The sequence below is a fragment of the Zalophus californianus genome, chromosome 12 (assembly GCF_009762305.2).
Source record: "Zalophus californianus isolate mZalCal1 chromosome 12, mZalCal1.pri.v2, whole genome shotgun sequence".
Lineage (NCBI taxonomy): Eukaryota > Metazoa > Chordata > Mammalia > Carnivora > Otariidae > Zalophus > Zalophus californianus.
Window position 1 is genome coordinate 35,345,303 of NC_045606.1, and position 18,180 is coordinate 35,363,482.

The 18,180-nt window shown below is 42.1% G+C and overlaps 1 protein-coding gene and 1 long non-coding RNA gene across 2 annotated transcripts in view; one reads left to right on the forward strand and one right to left on the reverse strand.

The window, feature by feature from the left end:
- Positions 1 to 5,605, reverse strand: part of FAM133B (family with sequence similarity 133 member B) — a 27,970-nt gene extending 22,365 nt beyond the window's left edge. Inside the window, exon 1 of the mRNA XM_027573129.2 lies at positions 5,471 to 5,605. Within this exon, the coding sequence (XP_027428930.2) occupies positions 5,471 to 5,494 (24 nt within the window). The 5' untranslated portion in view covers positions 5,495 to 5,605. The remainder of the gene's footprint in view (positions 1 to 5,470) is intronic.
- LOC113911006 lies at positions 5,600 to 17,317 on the forward strand. The gene is made up of 3 exons (XR_003516349.2): positions 5,600 to 5,974; positions 6,081 to 6,174; positions 17,199 to 17,317. It is a non-coding gene; the product is annotated as an uncharacterized LOC113911006 (long non-coding RNA).
- Positions 17,318 to 18,180: the final 863 nt, after the last annotated feature.

The following is an 18,180-nucleotide window of genomic DNA, read 5'->3' on the forward strand; positions in this document are numbered from 1 at the left end:
CGAGAGGGAGAAGCAGGCTTTCCCCCTGATGCGGGGCTCAATCCCAGGACCCTGGGACCATGACCTCAGCTGAAGGCAAAGGCTTAACCAACTGAGCCACCCAGGCACCTCTCTTCAATTTTTTTTTAAAGATTTCATTTATTTATTTGAGAGAGAGTGTGAGAGCGCGAGCTGGGGAGGAGCAGAGGGAAAGGGACAGGCAAACTCTGTGCCGAGCCCGAATCCCCCCACAGGGCTCAATCCCACAACCCTGAGCTGAAATCAAGAGTTGGACACTTAACTGACTGACTGAGCCACCCAGGCGCCCCAAAACTTTCACTTTTTACATAAAAAGAATTGTGGCCAAACAGGACTACTATCAAGGTTGATTTTAAGGCCTTAAACCTATAGCTTAATGTTCCCAAGGAAGTGAAAGGATATTAATGTATTTGTTGCATTGTATTTAGCAAAACTTGTGAAAATGACCAACATTTCCCAAATAACAAATATGGGAATAGATTTCTCTGGCAGAGCAAACAATATAAAACCATTATAAACAACACATACTGAGAACTACTTCCATTCAACTGGATACTGCTTAATTACTTCAGATGAAAAAATCCATTAACAATTTTCTTACAGGCAGGAATTAATGCTAGAGCTCTTAATGTCAGGGATGTTTACAAAATCAGGGCTAGATGTGAGTATCAAATTCAACTCTCTTTAGAGAGAGGCATATAGTCACATTTTTTACATCAACTGTTATGTTCTCAAATATTCATTCAACTGCCTCTGCTGAGAATTTCACTCAGTTCATGCGGAGAAATACGACAACCAATGGAGGCTGCAATAGAGGAGATGTTGGTCCTACTAATGATACTGACAATCCTAATAACCAGAAGCAGGTACAATGTGCAAAGCCAAGCTCATCATTGTTAAAACAGGAGATTATCTATCTATCTATCTATCTATCTATCTATCTATCTATCTATCTATCTATCTAACATCTTCTCATTTCTTTGGTACCATGTCATAATTTTAGTAGCAGTTAAGGATAAAATATCTTAAGTTTAAAACTGTAAAAACTGTTTATTTCCAAAGAATGCAAATATATACAAGGATGTTCACAACTAAATTACTAAAATAGGGAAAACTGAAAATACACAAAGAGCCATCAAACTGAGATGCATTATAAAGTATATCCTCAAAATGAAATACTATGCAGCCACTAAAAAGAGGCAGATCTATAGTTATTGATATGGACAGATGCCCAAGATTTCTCAAATGAAAAGCAAAAGCAAGTTGCCAAAAAATAAGATACCATTTTAATAAAGTTATAATTTTTTTTTAAAATCCAGATGCACCGAAATGTACAGGGAGAGGTCCACTTTTGTCATTTCATACACTGGAGAGATTAAAAACAACAACAACAACAACAACAACCCATTACCTTTATAAAAGAAAAACAAAAATTAAAACAAAGAAACTACACACAAACATCGTAATATTAAAGGTAAAAAAAAGGAGAAAAATTCAACCACAATGCTGCCACTCCAATTCAGAAGCTAAACTGTCTTCAAGTAAAAATTCACAAAGAGTACAGTGGCAACTTTTCATTCTCATTAAAAAAAAATTGTGGAGCACCTGGCTGGCTTAGTCAATAGAGCATGCTACTCTTGATCTGACTCTTGATCTTGAGGTCATGAGTTTAAGCCTCAGGTTGGGCGTAGAGCCTACTTTAAAAAAAAAAAAAATCAAAACACGTTTACCATGTTTTACAGTCTTCAAATATTCTAGCATGTATCTTAAAATTACATTAATTAACATTTATGTGCCTTAATACCTATTGTGAAACTGCTTCCCCAAAGTACATACCAGTCTGTCTTAGGGTTTACTTTTCAGAGGAAAATTAAATAGTAAAGTAGTATATTCACATGCTAAGGCTATTAATTATAGACAACTTATAGTACAATCACATGAGCTATCATTGTCTATGCACTAAGGTTTAACTTTCAAGTTTTTGGCCATAAACACTATCCTTAGTCTGCTTAAATTACATTCCAAATATATCACTTATTTATTTCAATTGTAAAAGCAATATTGATATTAAGTGCACGTTTGAGGTTCCTTTGCAAAACACTTGATGGTCTACGCTCATAATCATTAAGCAACAATGGTTCCTTTACTATGCACAACAGAAAGGTTTTTAAAACAGAAGAATTAATTTTCTTACAAAGATAAAGCCTTTTCACTTACTATGTATCAGTATGAAAAACAATGTTCTTAACCTTAAGGGGGTGAATGGTCAGGCATCAGTTAAAATACAGAAATTGTGCATTTCTTGAACTGTCTCACTATGACTTAAATCACTTTAAATACTGTGATCTTATAAATCGAACACTTGTATTCATATGTAATTAGAAATGGCTCCAAACCGCTACATGAATTTGGGTAACAGAAAACAATCTCTTTTTGAAACTCAGGACATCGGGGCACCCAGCTGCCTCAGTTGGTGGAGCACGCAACTTTTTTTTTTTAATTGTTTTTGAATATTTTATTTATTTATTTGACAGAGACACAGCAAGAGAGGGAACACAAGCAGGGGGAGTGGGAGAGGGAGAAGCAGGCTTCCCACGGAGCAGGGAGCCCGATGCGGGGCTTGATCCCAGGATCTTGGGATCATGACCTGAGCCGAAGGCAGACGCTTAACGACTGAGCCACCCAGGCGCCCCTGGAGCACGCAACTCTTGATCTCAGGGTTGCCAGGTCGAGCCCCACACTGGGTGTAGAGAGTACTTAAAAATAAAATCTTAAAAAAGAAACTCAGGATGGCAAATTGGGCTCAAGGGAATAGGTAAGTGGGCAGGTACTGAACAGAGAGATACAAGAACAAAATGTGCAGACCTTCATTTGTTACTTTGATTACCTATTTTTATCTAGAGGATGCATCTGTTTTAGAGGGCACAAAGTAGCAAAAAGAACATGAAGGAAACTTCTGGAAAACAATGGGGACAAAGGGTGGCCATCATGAATTTAAGAACCCTTTACAAATCTTGAGAACTAAAATGTTTAGTTAAAAAAAAGAAAACGTTCAAGAACGTACAAGTACCTAGAGTGAACCCTGATGTAAAGTATGGACTTCAGGTGAAAATGATGTGTCAAGATAGGTTCATTAATTTTAACAATGCAAAAAAAAACCCCAAAAACCCAAAAACAAAAAACCAAAACCGTAACAAATATACCACTCTGGAGCAGCTTTGAATGTAGGGGAGGCTGTGCATGACTGTGGTCACGGAATATATGGGAGCTCTCTGTACTCACCGCTCAATTTTCCTATGAATCCGAAACTGCTCTAAAAAGTAAAGTCTACCCTTTTAAAAAAGATTTTAAGTAATCTCTACACCCAAGGTGGGGCTTGAACTTAAAACCCTTAGCTCAAGAGTAGCTTGTTCTGCCCACTGAGCCAGTTAGGCAACCCAAAGCAAAGTCTTTTTTTGAAAACAAAACTTTCAACCTCGACTTTATGAGTTTTTTTAGAAAGCAATTCTATCATCTTTAGAACTATGATTTTACCATCAATGTAAGAAGAAAAAAACGCCATTATTTTCAGGGGCAAACAATCCTTTTATTTAAAACCAAGAGTTATGATGTACTCAACTAATAAGTATCAGACGACTCCAGTTTTGGTCCAAGTTTAAACAGTTCCATTTCCTCCTTCATGCAACGAGGAGACTAAATTAGACAATCTGTCTTCTAACTCTTGATTTCATGTTTTCATTCCCACAACCTTTCAAGTGCAAATAAAAAATGTTACCAGAACACTGTGCCACGAAAGCATACCAAGTAATAAGTAGAGCCCAGAGTAATTATCAAAATGTTCTGGTAAATGAAGCTAATTTGAAAAGTTTCAAATGCTTCAAAGGGATGTGTAAACTAACACTTCTCCCCAGTAAAACAAAAACAAAACATCTTAGACCTCTGTATGAAACTGTATCCAAGGTCTGGTGATCTCTCAACATTCAAACCCTCAGTCATAAAAGAATCAAAACACTCTAACACCTCAAACCTAAGGATGCTCCAGGAGAACACCATTTCAACTCTATGATAATCAGGATACCACAACAAGGTCTGACCTACAGTCAGGAAAGCAGAAGAAAAGAACATTCCTTAACCTTGTAATTAAGGCTCACCACTGTGGTTCCTAAACATCTTTGATTATGAAGCCTATATAAAATTAAAACAAACGTTCTGAAGATAAGAAATGCCACTATTTCATAAAAGCAAGGCTCTTTTAGCAGCTCCCCATTACCCGAAAAAGCAAAAATCACTTAGTAGTTCATTAAATTTAGTATATTAACTTTAATAACTGCATGTATGCATGTATTTATTTATTTGTTTTGCTGTTCAGTGGCTAAAACTGTCAAAGACAAATCCAGGAACTGTGAGGCTGCAACCTATTATGTTTACTGTCCACCCAGTCTGATTCATTATCTGGATTTTCCAAACTAGTAACCATGTAGAATGCCTTCCCCCCATCTCCTCCTGTCAAAAGCACCTTCTCTTTTGAATGCCTTCAGAGCCCCGAACCTCCATCACAAAATATTTCCTACTCTTTCTGCTATTACTTATTCCTGTGTCTCCTTTATCTCATTTACTAGAACAACTTTTAGGCCAAGCATTCCTGGCCATTTGCCTTTTGCGGTTTTAACTATTCTGCAAAGTTGTGGATAACACTGATGCCCCTTTATAGATGAAGAAACTGAAGCTCGGAGAAGAAACGCAGCTCGTCTTGATCACTCAACTCCCGAGGATCCAAAATTGACATTCCAGTCCATGCCGCATTCCAAAGACAACTGTTTTCACCCTTCATTCCTACACAGGGCCTACGAGGTGCCAGGCAGTGCTAGGTGCTGAGGACACGAAGCCAAACGCTTCGATACTGGTCCTCAAACGGGGGAGCCTGCCCGCCGCTAGAACTGGGCGCGCTGCGGGCCCGCGGAGAGGAGCCGCGCCCGAGGCCTCCACGCCTCCATCCCACCTGCGTGCGCACCACTGGAGCGCGGAGCCAGGGTGGGCGATCCCGAGGAGAGGGCGAGTCCCGGCGCCTCCAGGGGCCTCAGACTTAGGACAGACATACAAGAGGAGACAGAACTCCTTGAGCCCTTGTGGCTTCAAAAACCGGGCACTGCTAGCCCGAGTGCGGGAGGGAAGGGAGCCAGGGAAAACTGCCAGAAGGTGCGGCGGCGTTAAGAAAAACGGGGGACTCGAGAGAGGAGAAAAAAGAGAGGAGAGAGTGGGGGGCCCAAAGGCGCCAACTGCGTGCGCGGCGCACGCGCGTCTGGGGCCGGCGGGGATGGGGGGAGCTGGGTCGCCCGGCTCGAGGTCCAAGAGCCGCCGCTGACCCTCAGGCCCCGTCGGGAAGAGCAAGGGGCTCCGCTATCCTGCCGCCGGGTCCCGCGTCGCCCCACTGCTCTTCCCACCGGGTACTCACCACCCGATTGTCCCGCTTCCCCATGGTGCAGAACTGAGCGCACAGTCAGACGCCGAAAGAGATGGGGCCAGAGAGCGGCCGAAGAGGGCCCGCCGCAGGTCCTCCGGCCGACTCCCCACCCTGCCCAGAGAGAGGCGCCGCGCGGCCCTAGCTGCCGCACGGGGCCACAGCGCCACCTGCCGCTGCGGAGGAGAGGCGGGCGCCGGCGATTACCCGCCGTTCCCAGGCGTCTCCTGGTGGATTCCTGCGCTTTACCACCCAGCCCAAGGCAGGCGGGCACTGCTCTTCATACAGCGGTCTCACCAAGGCGACCCACTTCCGTTCGGCCTTGGACTGTTTTACTCTCTTCCATTCCTGATGCGCTGAAATCCTCATTTCTAGGGGATACGAAAATGATTTCAATGCTTACTGTGGGCTTAACATAGTGCAAGTGCTGGCGGTAAAGTGACGACGAGGACGGACATGGTCCCTCGACGGAGTCCATCACGTGGTGGGGGAAAGACGGTGCTGTCATAGATATTGCTAAAGAAATGGCCCTTTAAGTTCGGTTCCATTCATCCACCACCCATGCGTTTATTTCACACTAATTGTTGAAATCTCTTTTGCGCAGTTCACTGACGAGGTGACTGGAAGCTGGAGAGGCTGCCGGACACAAAGACGATTAAGACACAAGTCCTGCCTTCAAAGCGCCTGTCTACAACCTGGTAGGGGAGATGTACATACACAGGGCCAGCTTTAGGGCATGATGGGTCATAATAATGGAAGTACAATACTGTAACTTCAAGGGAGTTGATCTGGGCTCCAGAGAGGGAGCCATTATATTTATTAAGCATTTACAGACACGGTTAAAGCTGGGCCACTCTGGGCCCATCTGAGCATGATGTCATTAGGAGGCAACCGAAAATCAACTTAGATCTTTTTTGGATTCTTGGAAAAAGGCAAAACAGGCTTATACTCTTACATACATAAAAACTCCTTAAAATTATCTTTCCAAATTTCTGTCTCTCTCACTCCTTCCCTTTCTCACACTGCATGGCACAACAGATGCTGCCCGCTCCCATTTTCTCTCAAAAATTTCCCCAAACTCTCTCAAATGTAGCCATTTGTGGTGCTACTCCTCAACGGATGTTCATTCTCCTGAGTAACCCATTTTGCTTTTTGCTGTGAATCTCATTTCTCCTCCTCCTCCATTACCCCGATTGAACCTGGGGACTGTCTGACCAAAGAGAGGCTTCTCTGTATGCACAAGACGAAGAGAAGACTCTGTGAATAGTAAGGTTGGGTTTTTTTTTTTCATGGCTCAGTTACAGTGTTTTTAATATTCCAAGAACTTAACATATATTATTTCCAATGCTCCAACATAAACATGATAGAGTTTGTGGAAGAATATAGTTTTTTCTTTTATTTTTTTAAATATTTTATTTATTTATTTGACAGAGAGAGACACAGCGAGAGAGGGAACACAAGCAGGGGGAGTGGGAGAGGGAGAAGCAGGCTTCCCGCGGAGCAGGGAGCCTGATGCGGGGCTCGGTCCTAGGACCCTGGGATCATGACCCGAGCCGAAGGCAGACGCTTAATGACTGATTCACCCAGGCACCCCCCCCTTTTTTCCCCTTTTAGCTCCTTCTTACCTTTGACTTCCTTTGGCTGGTTATACAAAGTACAGAGATTTTAAAAATATAATACTGATATAATTCAACAGGAAATTTTTTGTTTCCTGTAGATATCTCCCCCTCTAGCAATGTACACAGCACTTTCCAGATGGCACATAGATCCCATGGGGGGACAGAGAAACAGGAAAATGACCTGTAGAAATAATGAGGAAGGCCAGCGCTATTGGGAGCTCATCTGAGTGGACTCCATAAAAACTGGATTGGTTCTGGCTTTCTCATGATATAACTTACAGTGACTCAATCAGAAGAATAAAGAAATGCTTTATCCATCCTCTATACAAGGGTGATCTGCTAATGAACACGTTTTCCTTCTAGCTATGGACCTATTCCTCCTCCCAAATGTCCTAGACATGACTAAGCAATCACATTCCATTTTTCAGATGAGAAAAAACTGAGGCTAAGACAAGCCAGGTAATTTGCCCTGGGTCCCATCACTAGAAAGTGAAGAAGCTGGGGCTTCAAACAGGTGTGACAAACTTGAGAGCCTTTGCTTTCCTTACAATAGCACACTGCTTTCGGGGGATGAGGGATCATTGAGAAGTAGCATTACAGGTGGATTGGGAAGGTGGACATACTCCACAGAGGAGGCTTTAATTTATTTACTTACTTAACAGTCTTGAGATCTTTTATTTTTTTACACTTATCATGCCATGAATTCATAAGGAATAGGTTCCAGCAGCTCAGGCTCCTTTCCATTGGTTCTCACAAAGTGTGCTCCTCCAGGTGGAGCAGGCTGGCATTTCCGTTGAACCCAAGCACCTTTCTCTTTGGCTTCCTTTTTTTCCCGATCACACACGTCAGGAAGCCATCTTGGCTCTTTGAGTGCTTAATATACTCAATACGTACATTAAATCTCTTGGCAAGAATCTTACCCTTAACTTGTTTGCTTACAACCATGTCAACAGCATGCTGGGTAACATTATAGACTCTTGCAGTTTTGCTATGGTAACGTTTGCAGGGCATTCCTTTTTGAACAGTGCCATTCTCCTGATGTCTACAATATCACCTTTCTTATAGATTGGCATGTATGTGGCCAAAGGAACCACTCTGTTTTCTAAAAAAGGCCTGGAGAACATAGAGTGGGTGTCTCTCCTCTTTCCCTTTGTGTTGGTCAGTTTGGTGAATTACTGGAAGATGGTGGTTCCAGCCAAAAGGGAGCCATTCACTTTAATTACATTTCCTTTTGTAAACTCGTGGTTCAGTGCTATTAATGGGCAGAGGCAGTGGAAGTTACCAAGTACAGTGAGTCAGAAGGGAAAATTCCTGATGTTCATTAGAGCTTCAACTAAATCAATGCGTTATAATTTTACTATAATTCTCCTCTTGTTCCATCTCTACTGAGGTGACTCATGAGCTATAAAAGTTCTTCTCCAATTATTTCAGGTTGGCTTTTGCTAGTAATGAAAGAGAACACCTTTAATTTAAAAAATTAACTTGATTCAGGTGTAGCTTACATATAATAAAATTCACCAGTTTAAAATGTAGTTTGTTGAGTTTTGATAAACACATAGCCATGTAAGTACCACTACAGTCAAAATATAGAACATTTTCGTTTCTCTAAAAAGTTCCCTTGTGCCTTCTTGCAGTTAATCCCTTTCCCTGTCCCCCAGCCTGGGAGGCACTGATCTATTTTCTGTCACTGTAGCTTTGCCTTTTCTAGAATTTCATATAAATGCAATCAACTAAGAGGTATCCTTTTGTGTCTGATTTCCACTTATCATGATACTTTTGAGATTCACCTGTGCTGTGCATAGCAACAGTTGTTCCTTTTTATTGCAAATCATAATTTGCTTCTTCATTGACATTGTGTCATTTGGATTATTTACAGTTTTTGCCTATTATGAATAGAGCTCTATGAACATTCAAATATAAGTGTGTGCACATATGTTTTAATTTTCTTCGAGTAAATACATACCAGTGGGGTGGCTGGATTGAATTGTAAGTGTATGTTTAACTCCCAGCTCTTTCCAAAATGGCATCCTGTATCATTTTGCATTAGTGAGATCAATGGTGAGAATTTCAGTTGTTCCATGTCCTCATCAACACTTGGTGTTGCCAAATTTAAAAATTTTAGCCATTCTAGGAGGTATGCAGTGATATCTCATTGTGGTTTTAATTTCTGTTTCCCTAATGACTAATGCAATTTTTCGTCTTTTCAGGTACTTATTTTATTTATCTTCTTTGGTGAAGTTTTATTTCAAATCTTTTGCTCATTCAAAAAATTGGGTTATTTGTCTGAATACCAATCCTTTGCCAGAATACGTTTCACAATTTTCCCCCCCAATCTGTGGTTTGTCTTTTCATTCTCTTAATGATTTCTTTCCAAGAACAAAAGTTTTAAATTTTTAAAAAAGGTTTTATTTATTTGAGAGAGAGAGAGCATGAGCAGGCGGTGGAGGGAGGGGCAGAGGCAGAAGGAGAGAGAGAATCCCAAGCAGACTCCCCGCTGAGCACGGAACCTGATGCAGGGCTCAGTGTCAGGAAACTGAGATGGTGACCTGAGCCGAAATCGCGAGTCTGATGCTTAATCGACTGAGCCATCCAGGTGCCCCCTGTTCTGGTAGCTTTTTTTTTGGTAGATTCTTTAGGAGTTTCTCCACAGACTCATGTTGTGTGTGACTGAGGACAACTTTATTTTCTTTCCAATCTTATGCCTTCTGTCTTCTTGCCTATTGTACTACTAGGACCCCTAACATGATATTGAATAGAAGTGCTGAAAACTGACAGCCTTGGCTTATTCTTGAACCTAAGAGGAAAGTAAGTTGAACTTAAATTCTATTTAGGCTCCACACTGTACCAGGTCTACTTTGCACCTCACACCTTTTACGATACACTTAGTACCTCTCATTTCACGTCTAACATTTTCCTCATCCAAGTACCAATCAATTCTTCCTGAATCCACTCTGAATAGAATTTTTACCACTGCACCACTTCATCAGGACTTCTCTTTGAGGTCACTCATGTTTTCCATATTGTTTAATCAATGCTCATTTCTCAGCCCTCATTTTTTTTTACCTACCAGTGGCATTTGTCACAATGATCACTCTCTTTTCCTCAGAAAATTTTCTTCACTTTCCAGACATCATGTTCATCTGACAGCACATGTTCCTTCTGAAGGCCATTTAGGGCATGCCTTGGTGGCTCACTTTGTTACGTGTCCGACACTTGATTTCGGCTCACGTCATGATCTCAGGGTCTTGAGATCAAGCCTCACATCAGGCTCTGTGCTGAGTGTGGAGTCTACTTGTCCCCCACCCTCTGGTCTTCCCCCTGCTCTCTTTCCCTCTCTCTCAAATAAGTAAGTAAGTAAATAAATAAATAAATAAAATCTTAATAAAAATAAAGGCCATTTAGTCTTTGCTGCTTATTCTTCTTTATCTCCTGGTCTGTAAATATCAGGCTATACTCCATGGCTTGGTTCTGGTTCTTCTCATCGCAGTAAATGGCAATTTGATCTTTCCAATTGCTCAAGTCAAAATCCTTAGAGATGTTCTAGCTGCTTCTCTCTCATTGTATATCCAGTTCACCTGCACATAGTGTGAGCTTTACTATCAAAATATAATCTCTCATTTCTCCACTGTTTTCACTTTGATTAAAGTTATCTCTCACCTGGATTATTTCAACAGCCACCTAAATGGTCTCCCTGTTTCCACTCTTGCTATGCTAAAGTCTATTCTCAACAGAGCAGCCATGGTACTTTAAAACACACATCAGATCGTATGCCAGTTCTGTTCATCTCACCTTTCAATGGCTTCCCATCTTATTCAGAGTAAATGTCAAATTCTTTTTATAAAAGGTTTATTTATTTATTTGAGAGAGAGAGAGAGAGAGAGAGAGCGTGAGAGCATGTGCGTGTGGGGTGGGGGGAGGGGCAGAGGGAAAGGTAGAGAATTTTAAGCAGATTCCCCACTGAGCGTGGAGCCAGACTCAGGGCTTGATCTCAAAACCCTGAGATCATCCTGAACAGAAACCAAGAATCAGATGCTTAACCAGCTGAGCCATCCAGGCGCCCCAATGTCAAATTCTTTACACTGACCAACAAGCCCCTACAAGATATGCTTCTCCTTGTCATTTACTTCTCTGTAATATCTCTTAGCCTTTTCTTCTAGCCATCAGTGGCAGCCACACCAGCCTCCTGCTGGTCTATGAAAATGCTTATCATGCTCCTGCCTTAAGGCATTTGCACTTGCTATTTCCTTCATCACATCTCTACCCGGCTCTTTTTCTTTAAGGTCTTGTTCAAATGTCCCCTTTCTCCATGAGGCCTTCACTGACCATCCTGCTTAAAATTGCCTCCCAGGGGCGCCTGGGTGGCTCAGTCGGTTAAGCGGCTGCCTTTGGCTCAGTTCATGATTCTGGGGTCCTGGGATCGAGTCCCACATCGGGCTCCCTGCTCAGCGGGGAGCTTGCTTTTCCCTCTCCCTCTGTCCCTCCCCCAGCTCATGCTCTCTCCCTCTCTCAAAATAAATACATAAAATCTTTAAAAAAAAAACAAAAAAATAAAATTGCATCCCATAGTACTCTCTATGCCTTTTCTCTGTTTTGTTTTTTCTACAGCACTCATGGAACATCCTAGATATTTTATGATAGTTATTTGTTTGCCTCCCCTCACGGGAAATAAGCTCCATAAAGGCAATAAATCTTAAATATTTTGTGCATTGCCATTTCCCAGGGCCTGGGATAGTGCTTGGCACATAGCAGGTGCTCAATAAATATTTACTCAATGAATCGATGAATATTCCCGCCACCAAATCTTTAGATCTGTACCCGCTGTCTTTGCTTGCCCTATTAGAGCTTTCCTCTACCCGAGTGCTAGTCTTTTTCTTGTGCTCCTTGTCCCCTCCCTTTCCCCCTTCTTACTGACTTCATGCCTGCTGCTATTCCTTCTCTCTCCCTCACCTTCAATCACCCCATCCCCCCACACCCCGCCACCCCGTGGACTATCTTCCATCTCAGAAAAAAAGTCCTCCTTTGATACCACATCCTCTTCAAGTTGTACCTCCATTTCTCTGTTCCACTTTATGGCTAAGCTTCTCAAACAGGTTGTCTACATTCTCTCTCCACCTCCCTAATCTCATCTCTGACCACCCTTCCCCCTCACTCTGTATGCCCCGAGCACATGGGCATCCTTTCTGCTCCTCTGCCTTCAGCACTTCAGCCGGCTAGCTCATCCTTTACTCAAAGCTTTCCACAGGGCCCTTCCTGCCCACCATGTCCCAAGTACTTTCTATCTTATGACCTGTTTATTTTCCTTATGGTGCTAACAGTGTAATTACCTTGTGCACATATTTATTTATGGTCTGTCTCCCACTAAAATGTTAGCGCCACGAAAGCAAGTGTCTGGTTCACAGCTGCATCTCTAGAGTCTAGTGGTGGTGCCTGGAATGGAATAAAGGTTCAGTAAGTGTTGAGTGAATGAGTGAGTGACTTTCCAGTGACCAGACAGAGGACTTAAATAACTGACATGTGCAAATAGATGCATTCACAGTACTGCTCCTGAAAGCACTATTTCATATACTGAAAAAATGGGGTGGGCTGGGGAGAAGTGTCTATCAGTTGGGGATCTGCTAAGTAAATTATAGTACATTTACACAATGGCATACTATGCAGCCATACTACGTGGTGATGTAAATTTGTATTTATTGAAATGACGAATTATCCAGGATATTATAGAAAGCAACAAATAACCCCGAAACCACAACTTATTGAATGAACAGCACAGTCCACTTCTGTGGTACAAAATATATTCTATCTAACATGTGTCTTTGTAAAGCTAGATATGTAGGAATTATTTATCAAAATATTAACAGTAGTTTTATCTAGGTGGTAGGATTTCAATTAATACATGTTTTCTTTAATTTTTGTATTTTTAAAGTATTTTATGGTCAACATGTAAGCATTTTATTTCACCAGTTACATATAAATTGTCTGACTCATTCACTCATTCATTCAACACTATTGAACTTCCACTCAGTTTCAGGCACCTCTAGACCCTGGAGCATGCAATCACATTTTTTTCTTTTCTTTCTCTTTTTTCTTCTTTCTTTCTTTCAAAATTATTTATTTGAGAGAGAGAGAGAGAGAGACAGTGTGCATGAGAGCAGGGGGAGGGGCAGAGGGAAAGGGAGAGAATCTCAAGCAGACTCCCCTCTGAACAGGAGCCCCACTTGGGGCTCAATCTCATGACCTTGAGATTATGACCTGAGACAAAACCAAGAGTTGGTTCCTCAACTGACTGAGCCATCCAGGCACCTCAATCACATTTCTTTCTTATGTGTTGTATGCAACCTTATTTTAGGACTGTTTGAAGTTGACACCACCATCGACTTCTTCTGACTTGGAGAGAATGACTTGAGGAAATAAGATAGTTTGTATTTGTATGGCATGTCCAAATATCTGGCACTTGGGGCATGGCCCTTTGAATGTTAATTGCCTCCCTTCTCCTCTTGAGAGAGCCATTAGCACACCTACAGCTAAATAACACTGTATCACAGTGAAATCCAACAGGCAGGAGGGAGGGTCTATCGTCTTGACACTGCTGCCTCTTTGCATCAGGTGCTGTTTGGAAAGCTGAGGCCAGTAGATGTTGAGTGAATATGAGTAACCTTGACTTTCTTTACCAGCTTTCTGAATACACTGTCATAATAGATGTCATTTCCCAATGAGGAATCCTGGAGATCACAGGAAGTACAGGATTTAAAATAATGGGCCCCATTCCAAGTGCTAATGCCTCCTTTATGCTGATGCAGTACTTCTCAAAGATGTTGTGCAGGAGAGTGAGTTCTAGCGGGGGTGCTGTCTGGTGATGCGGTAGTCTTGTGCAGTGACTGAAGTCTTACAATGTCTTTGAAGTCTTCTACATTATTTAAAAAAAATTTGAATTTTGCATTCTATTCCACAATTTTTTTTAATGTATTTTAAAAAGTGTCTTTAACGAAAAACACGTTTCTCTTTTATTTTAAACAAAATTGATGCTTGAGGAAAATAGATCTTTTTTTTATTTTTTTAAAGATTTTATTTATTTGACAGAGAGAGACACAGCGAGAGAGGGAACACAAGCAGGGGGAGTGGGAGAGAGAGAAGCAGGCTTCCCGCCGAGCAGGGAGCCCAATGCGGGGCTCGATCCCAGCACCCTGGGATCATGACCTGAGCCGAAGGCAGACGCTTAACGACTGAGCCACCCAGGCGCCCCCAAAGTAGATCTTTTTAGCGGTAGCTTTGTATTCTCCTCTGTATAGTCCAGGTTTCTGGGAATTCCCATTCGAAAAGTGCAGGCTCTACTATCATTGCTTTTATCCACGCTTAAATATAAGGACACTACTTGAAATTACAGTGCACAGAAGCGGCCTCCAACTATATACTAGAGGAGAGAGGGAGCTGTATTAGGACTTCTGCTGCAATTGATAGAAATTTCCCTGAGCTACCGAAGTTAAATGGAGAGGAAAAAAAAAAAAAGCTACAGACAGACTTCATTATAAGGATATGGGGAGTTCCCCAGCCCGGGGAAGAGTCAGAAAGCTGTCTGGATTTAGCCTCTGCACATTACCGTCTCTCTCCATGCGTCAGCAACCCATGAGCCCTGTGCATGCAGGGAGAAATACAGTTATCTGCAGCTCCGAATTTACAGGTAGCTCTTGCAGACATCTAAGAGATGGACGCACCGTCTCTTGGTCCCACATTCCATGGGATACTATGGTTGCTCCATCAGCTACATCCAGGAAAGGGGCATTTGGAGAACAAGTGTGACCTCCTGGGGCCCACCCCTGCCATGAGAGCCGGTAAACTGGGCCGACACTTAAAAACGCAAATGTGGCAAAGGCCTTCGGGCTTTTAATGAAGTTCTAAGTGAGAATAGCAGAGATAGCTAGGGATCAGCTGAAGGATCTTTCTGTACACTGCTTTGAAGTTAACGGTCCAGTCAAACCTGACTGTAGATGCCCACAGTTTGTGGAAATATGTGTAGTTATGAGTGACCTTTTAAACGACAGACTTTCAATTTTTAAAAAATTTTTTTGAAGTTTTATTTATTGAAGTAATCTCTACACCCCATGCTGGGCTTGAACTCATGAACCCAAGATCAAGAGTCACATGCTCTTCCAACTGAGCCAACCAGGTGCCCCTACAAACTTCCAAATTTCTTAGTAAAAAATCATACTCTTGCCTTCCTGTATCATCCCTCCTGAATATTTCATGTAAATTTAAAAAATGTAGATGCAATTTAGGGCCTGTTAAACAAAATTAAGGCAAGTCCTCATGAGAGCTCCCAGGGAATTCTGGAGGACTAATTTAAAAATACCTGGTATCAGAGCACCTGGGTGGCTCAGTCGGTAAAATGGCCCTCTTGATTTCAGCTCAGGTCATCATCTCAGGGTCCTGGGATGGAGCCCTGTGTCAGGCTCCGTGCTCAGTGGGGAGTCTGCTTGAGATTTTCTCTCTCCCTCTGTCCCTCCCTGCCACACTTGTGTGTGCTCTCTAAAATAAATAAATAAATAAATAAATAAATACAATAAATAATAAATCTTTAAAAAAATACCTGGTATCATACACGAAGAGGGGAATGTATCACACTTCAGATTTGTTGTGTAGTATCTCATTAGCTGCTTCGTCTATCATTCTGCATCAGTATATAAGCGGTTGAACGAAGTGGAACACACAATAGAAATGGTCTTCCTCTTTAACACCCTTCAGTGGTTCCAAATTTCTTTATAAGGCATATGAAACGCTTCCCAACATCACCTCCAGACTCCTTCACATACCACCCCCCCCCCCGCCTTTACTAATTGTTTTCAAACATTAAGTCACGGCCTATTAGTGGGGTTGTGAAATCAGTTTAGTGGGTTGCCACCATATTTTCAGAGTGGAGGATAATAAAATAGAAAAGAGAACTTGTGGGGCACTCAACATCATTTTGTGAAATCTCAGTTCCTGGTATATACATGTGTGCATCTGCACACGTGCACGCACACACCAGATCATGTGGTGAGACTGGATTTCTTTCTGTAGATTATGATCCAGATGTTAACAGCCACTGCCCCAGGGGTGACCTCACCAACCTTACTGCTTGCTCTTACATCATTGCATGCCTTTGCACATGCACAGTATTTCTGCTTGTATGCCTGGGAGACACTGATTTTCGGTTTTGAGTCCATTCAAGTGTCACTTCCAGTGTGACCCCTTTGCTCATCTGTAGGTTATCAGCAGTTGGTTACACAAACCTTTTCATGGTCCCCATCTGCAAGCTCTGGAAAGGACTGCCGTGCCTTACTTAGTTTTGGGTTGTCAGAGTTTAGCATAATCAACTAGTAAGAGGTTACTAAACATTTGTTGCTGGCGCTTTAAGCGCAATGAGCTGCTATTTTGTTTTTTAAAAACATCTGAAACCTGCAAAGGAGTCTCTTGTAACAAAAGTTTAAAACGCATTCTGCTAAAACTTGCTATTTAATTATGTTACTTTACTCACCGTAATTATATTCACTTTACATTAAGTAAAAAGAAAAATAGCTATGACAGTAATTCGTTTCCAAGAAAGCAGTCTAAGATGGCTGTTTTTATTATTTTTATTTGCTACCAATATTTTTATTGTAAGAAATACAAAAGGTATGACAAATATACAAACCATTCTCTTTTTGCTTCAATTTAGCTTGTGCATATGTGAAAACAATGAACTGGACAGTGACATTTCAACACTAATTCTTAAAAAACAATGAATTCCATTATCTGACAATAAATACCTAAATTTGCATTCTAGCACCCAGTAAGACATCCAGTTTCCAAAGGATTTGTGATCTGCAACCCTCTGCATTTTCTGACAGGTTACCTTTGCCACTGCAACAGAGAGAACATTGGCAGTTGTCATTCTCCAAGTTAAGTCCTAGAGTAAGGCGCATGCTAGAATGACTGTCCCTGACCTCGGGCAGTCCAGATCATAAAGAATCCTTGACTTGAGCTACTTTTTAAAACAGATTGCTATGGATGGGGGATTTAATGTAAGTTTTGGTAGTCCTTGGATTATATATCTTACATAATACAATCTACTTTTCTATTTTCCTCTTCAGGTGAGAAGAGTCTAGATAAACTGACCTGTATTTTCATCTACCTAAAGGGAAAGAAGCAAGATCATTTAGCTCAGGGTGCTAAAAAGGGGGTAACTTTACAGATAAGCTTTCTTTCTTTCTTCTTTTTCTTTTTCGCCCCAGGAGAGCTTTTTGTGTATTGGAGGGATGGTCGCCCTTCCCATTCTGCTCCTGTCTACACCCATGGCCATTGTTCTTTGGGGGCTAAATGATCTGGCATGTAGGAAGGCCCCTGCTTTCAGAGAGCCGCATGGCACCCACGTTTGGGGAGAGCACAGGGTTCCTGTACTCTGTGACAAAGGATACCCAGGTGAACCTGACAGGCCAGTGTGGTAACTCTCAACCTTGTGCACGGAGAAAAGAGCAGAAGCACGATCTACTACCAAGCCATCTGCTAACATTCGTGTAAGACTGTGTTCCAGGCAGTGAATTTCCACACTGCTCCTTTGACCTGCTCAACCCAAAGCACCAAAAGAGCATTCTGTAGCGATACGAGCAAACAGAATGAGAGTAATTTTGCACCTTTAAGGAACATGCACCCTTATAAGTCTGTACCCTGATATTAAAATAGCAGAATGAGTTTCAAGTATGAAGAAATACAGTAAAACTATGGCCTGTAGATGGATAGGAAACAGCAGCCTGGAATGTGGTTTATAGCCTTGTTTAGTTTCTCTCCTTGCACCACAGCCAAAACTGAATGCTCTGTAGGATGACTTGGTTTTAAAATCACGATGCACACAAACATGCTGGAGGGCATTTGTGATGGGTGTTGTGAGAGCACTCTGTGCCCAGCCGAAGGTCAAGTAATAGTGGTGGCCAAGCCTGAGCAGGCACACCTGTGATGCCTAAAGCCTCCCTCTCACCATGTCCCTGACGCCCACAGAGCGGCAGAAGAGGATAAAGAGCACCACACAGGCCGGGATGGGGGTGGGAGGGAGGAAGGATGCAGGGGATGGGGGGACAC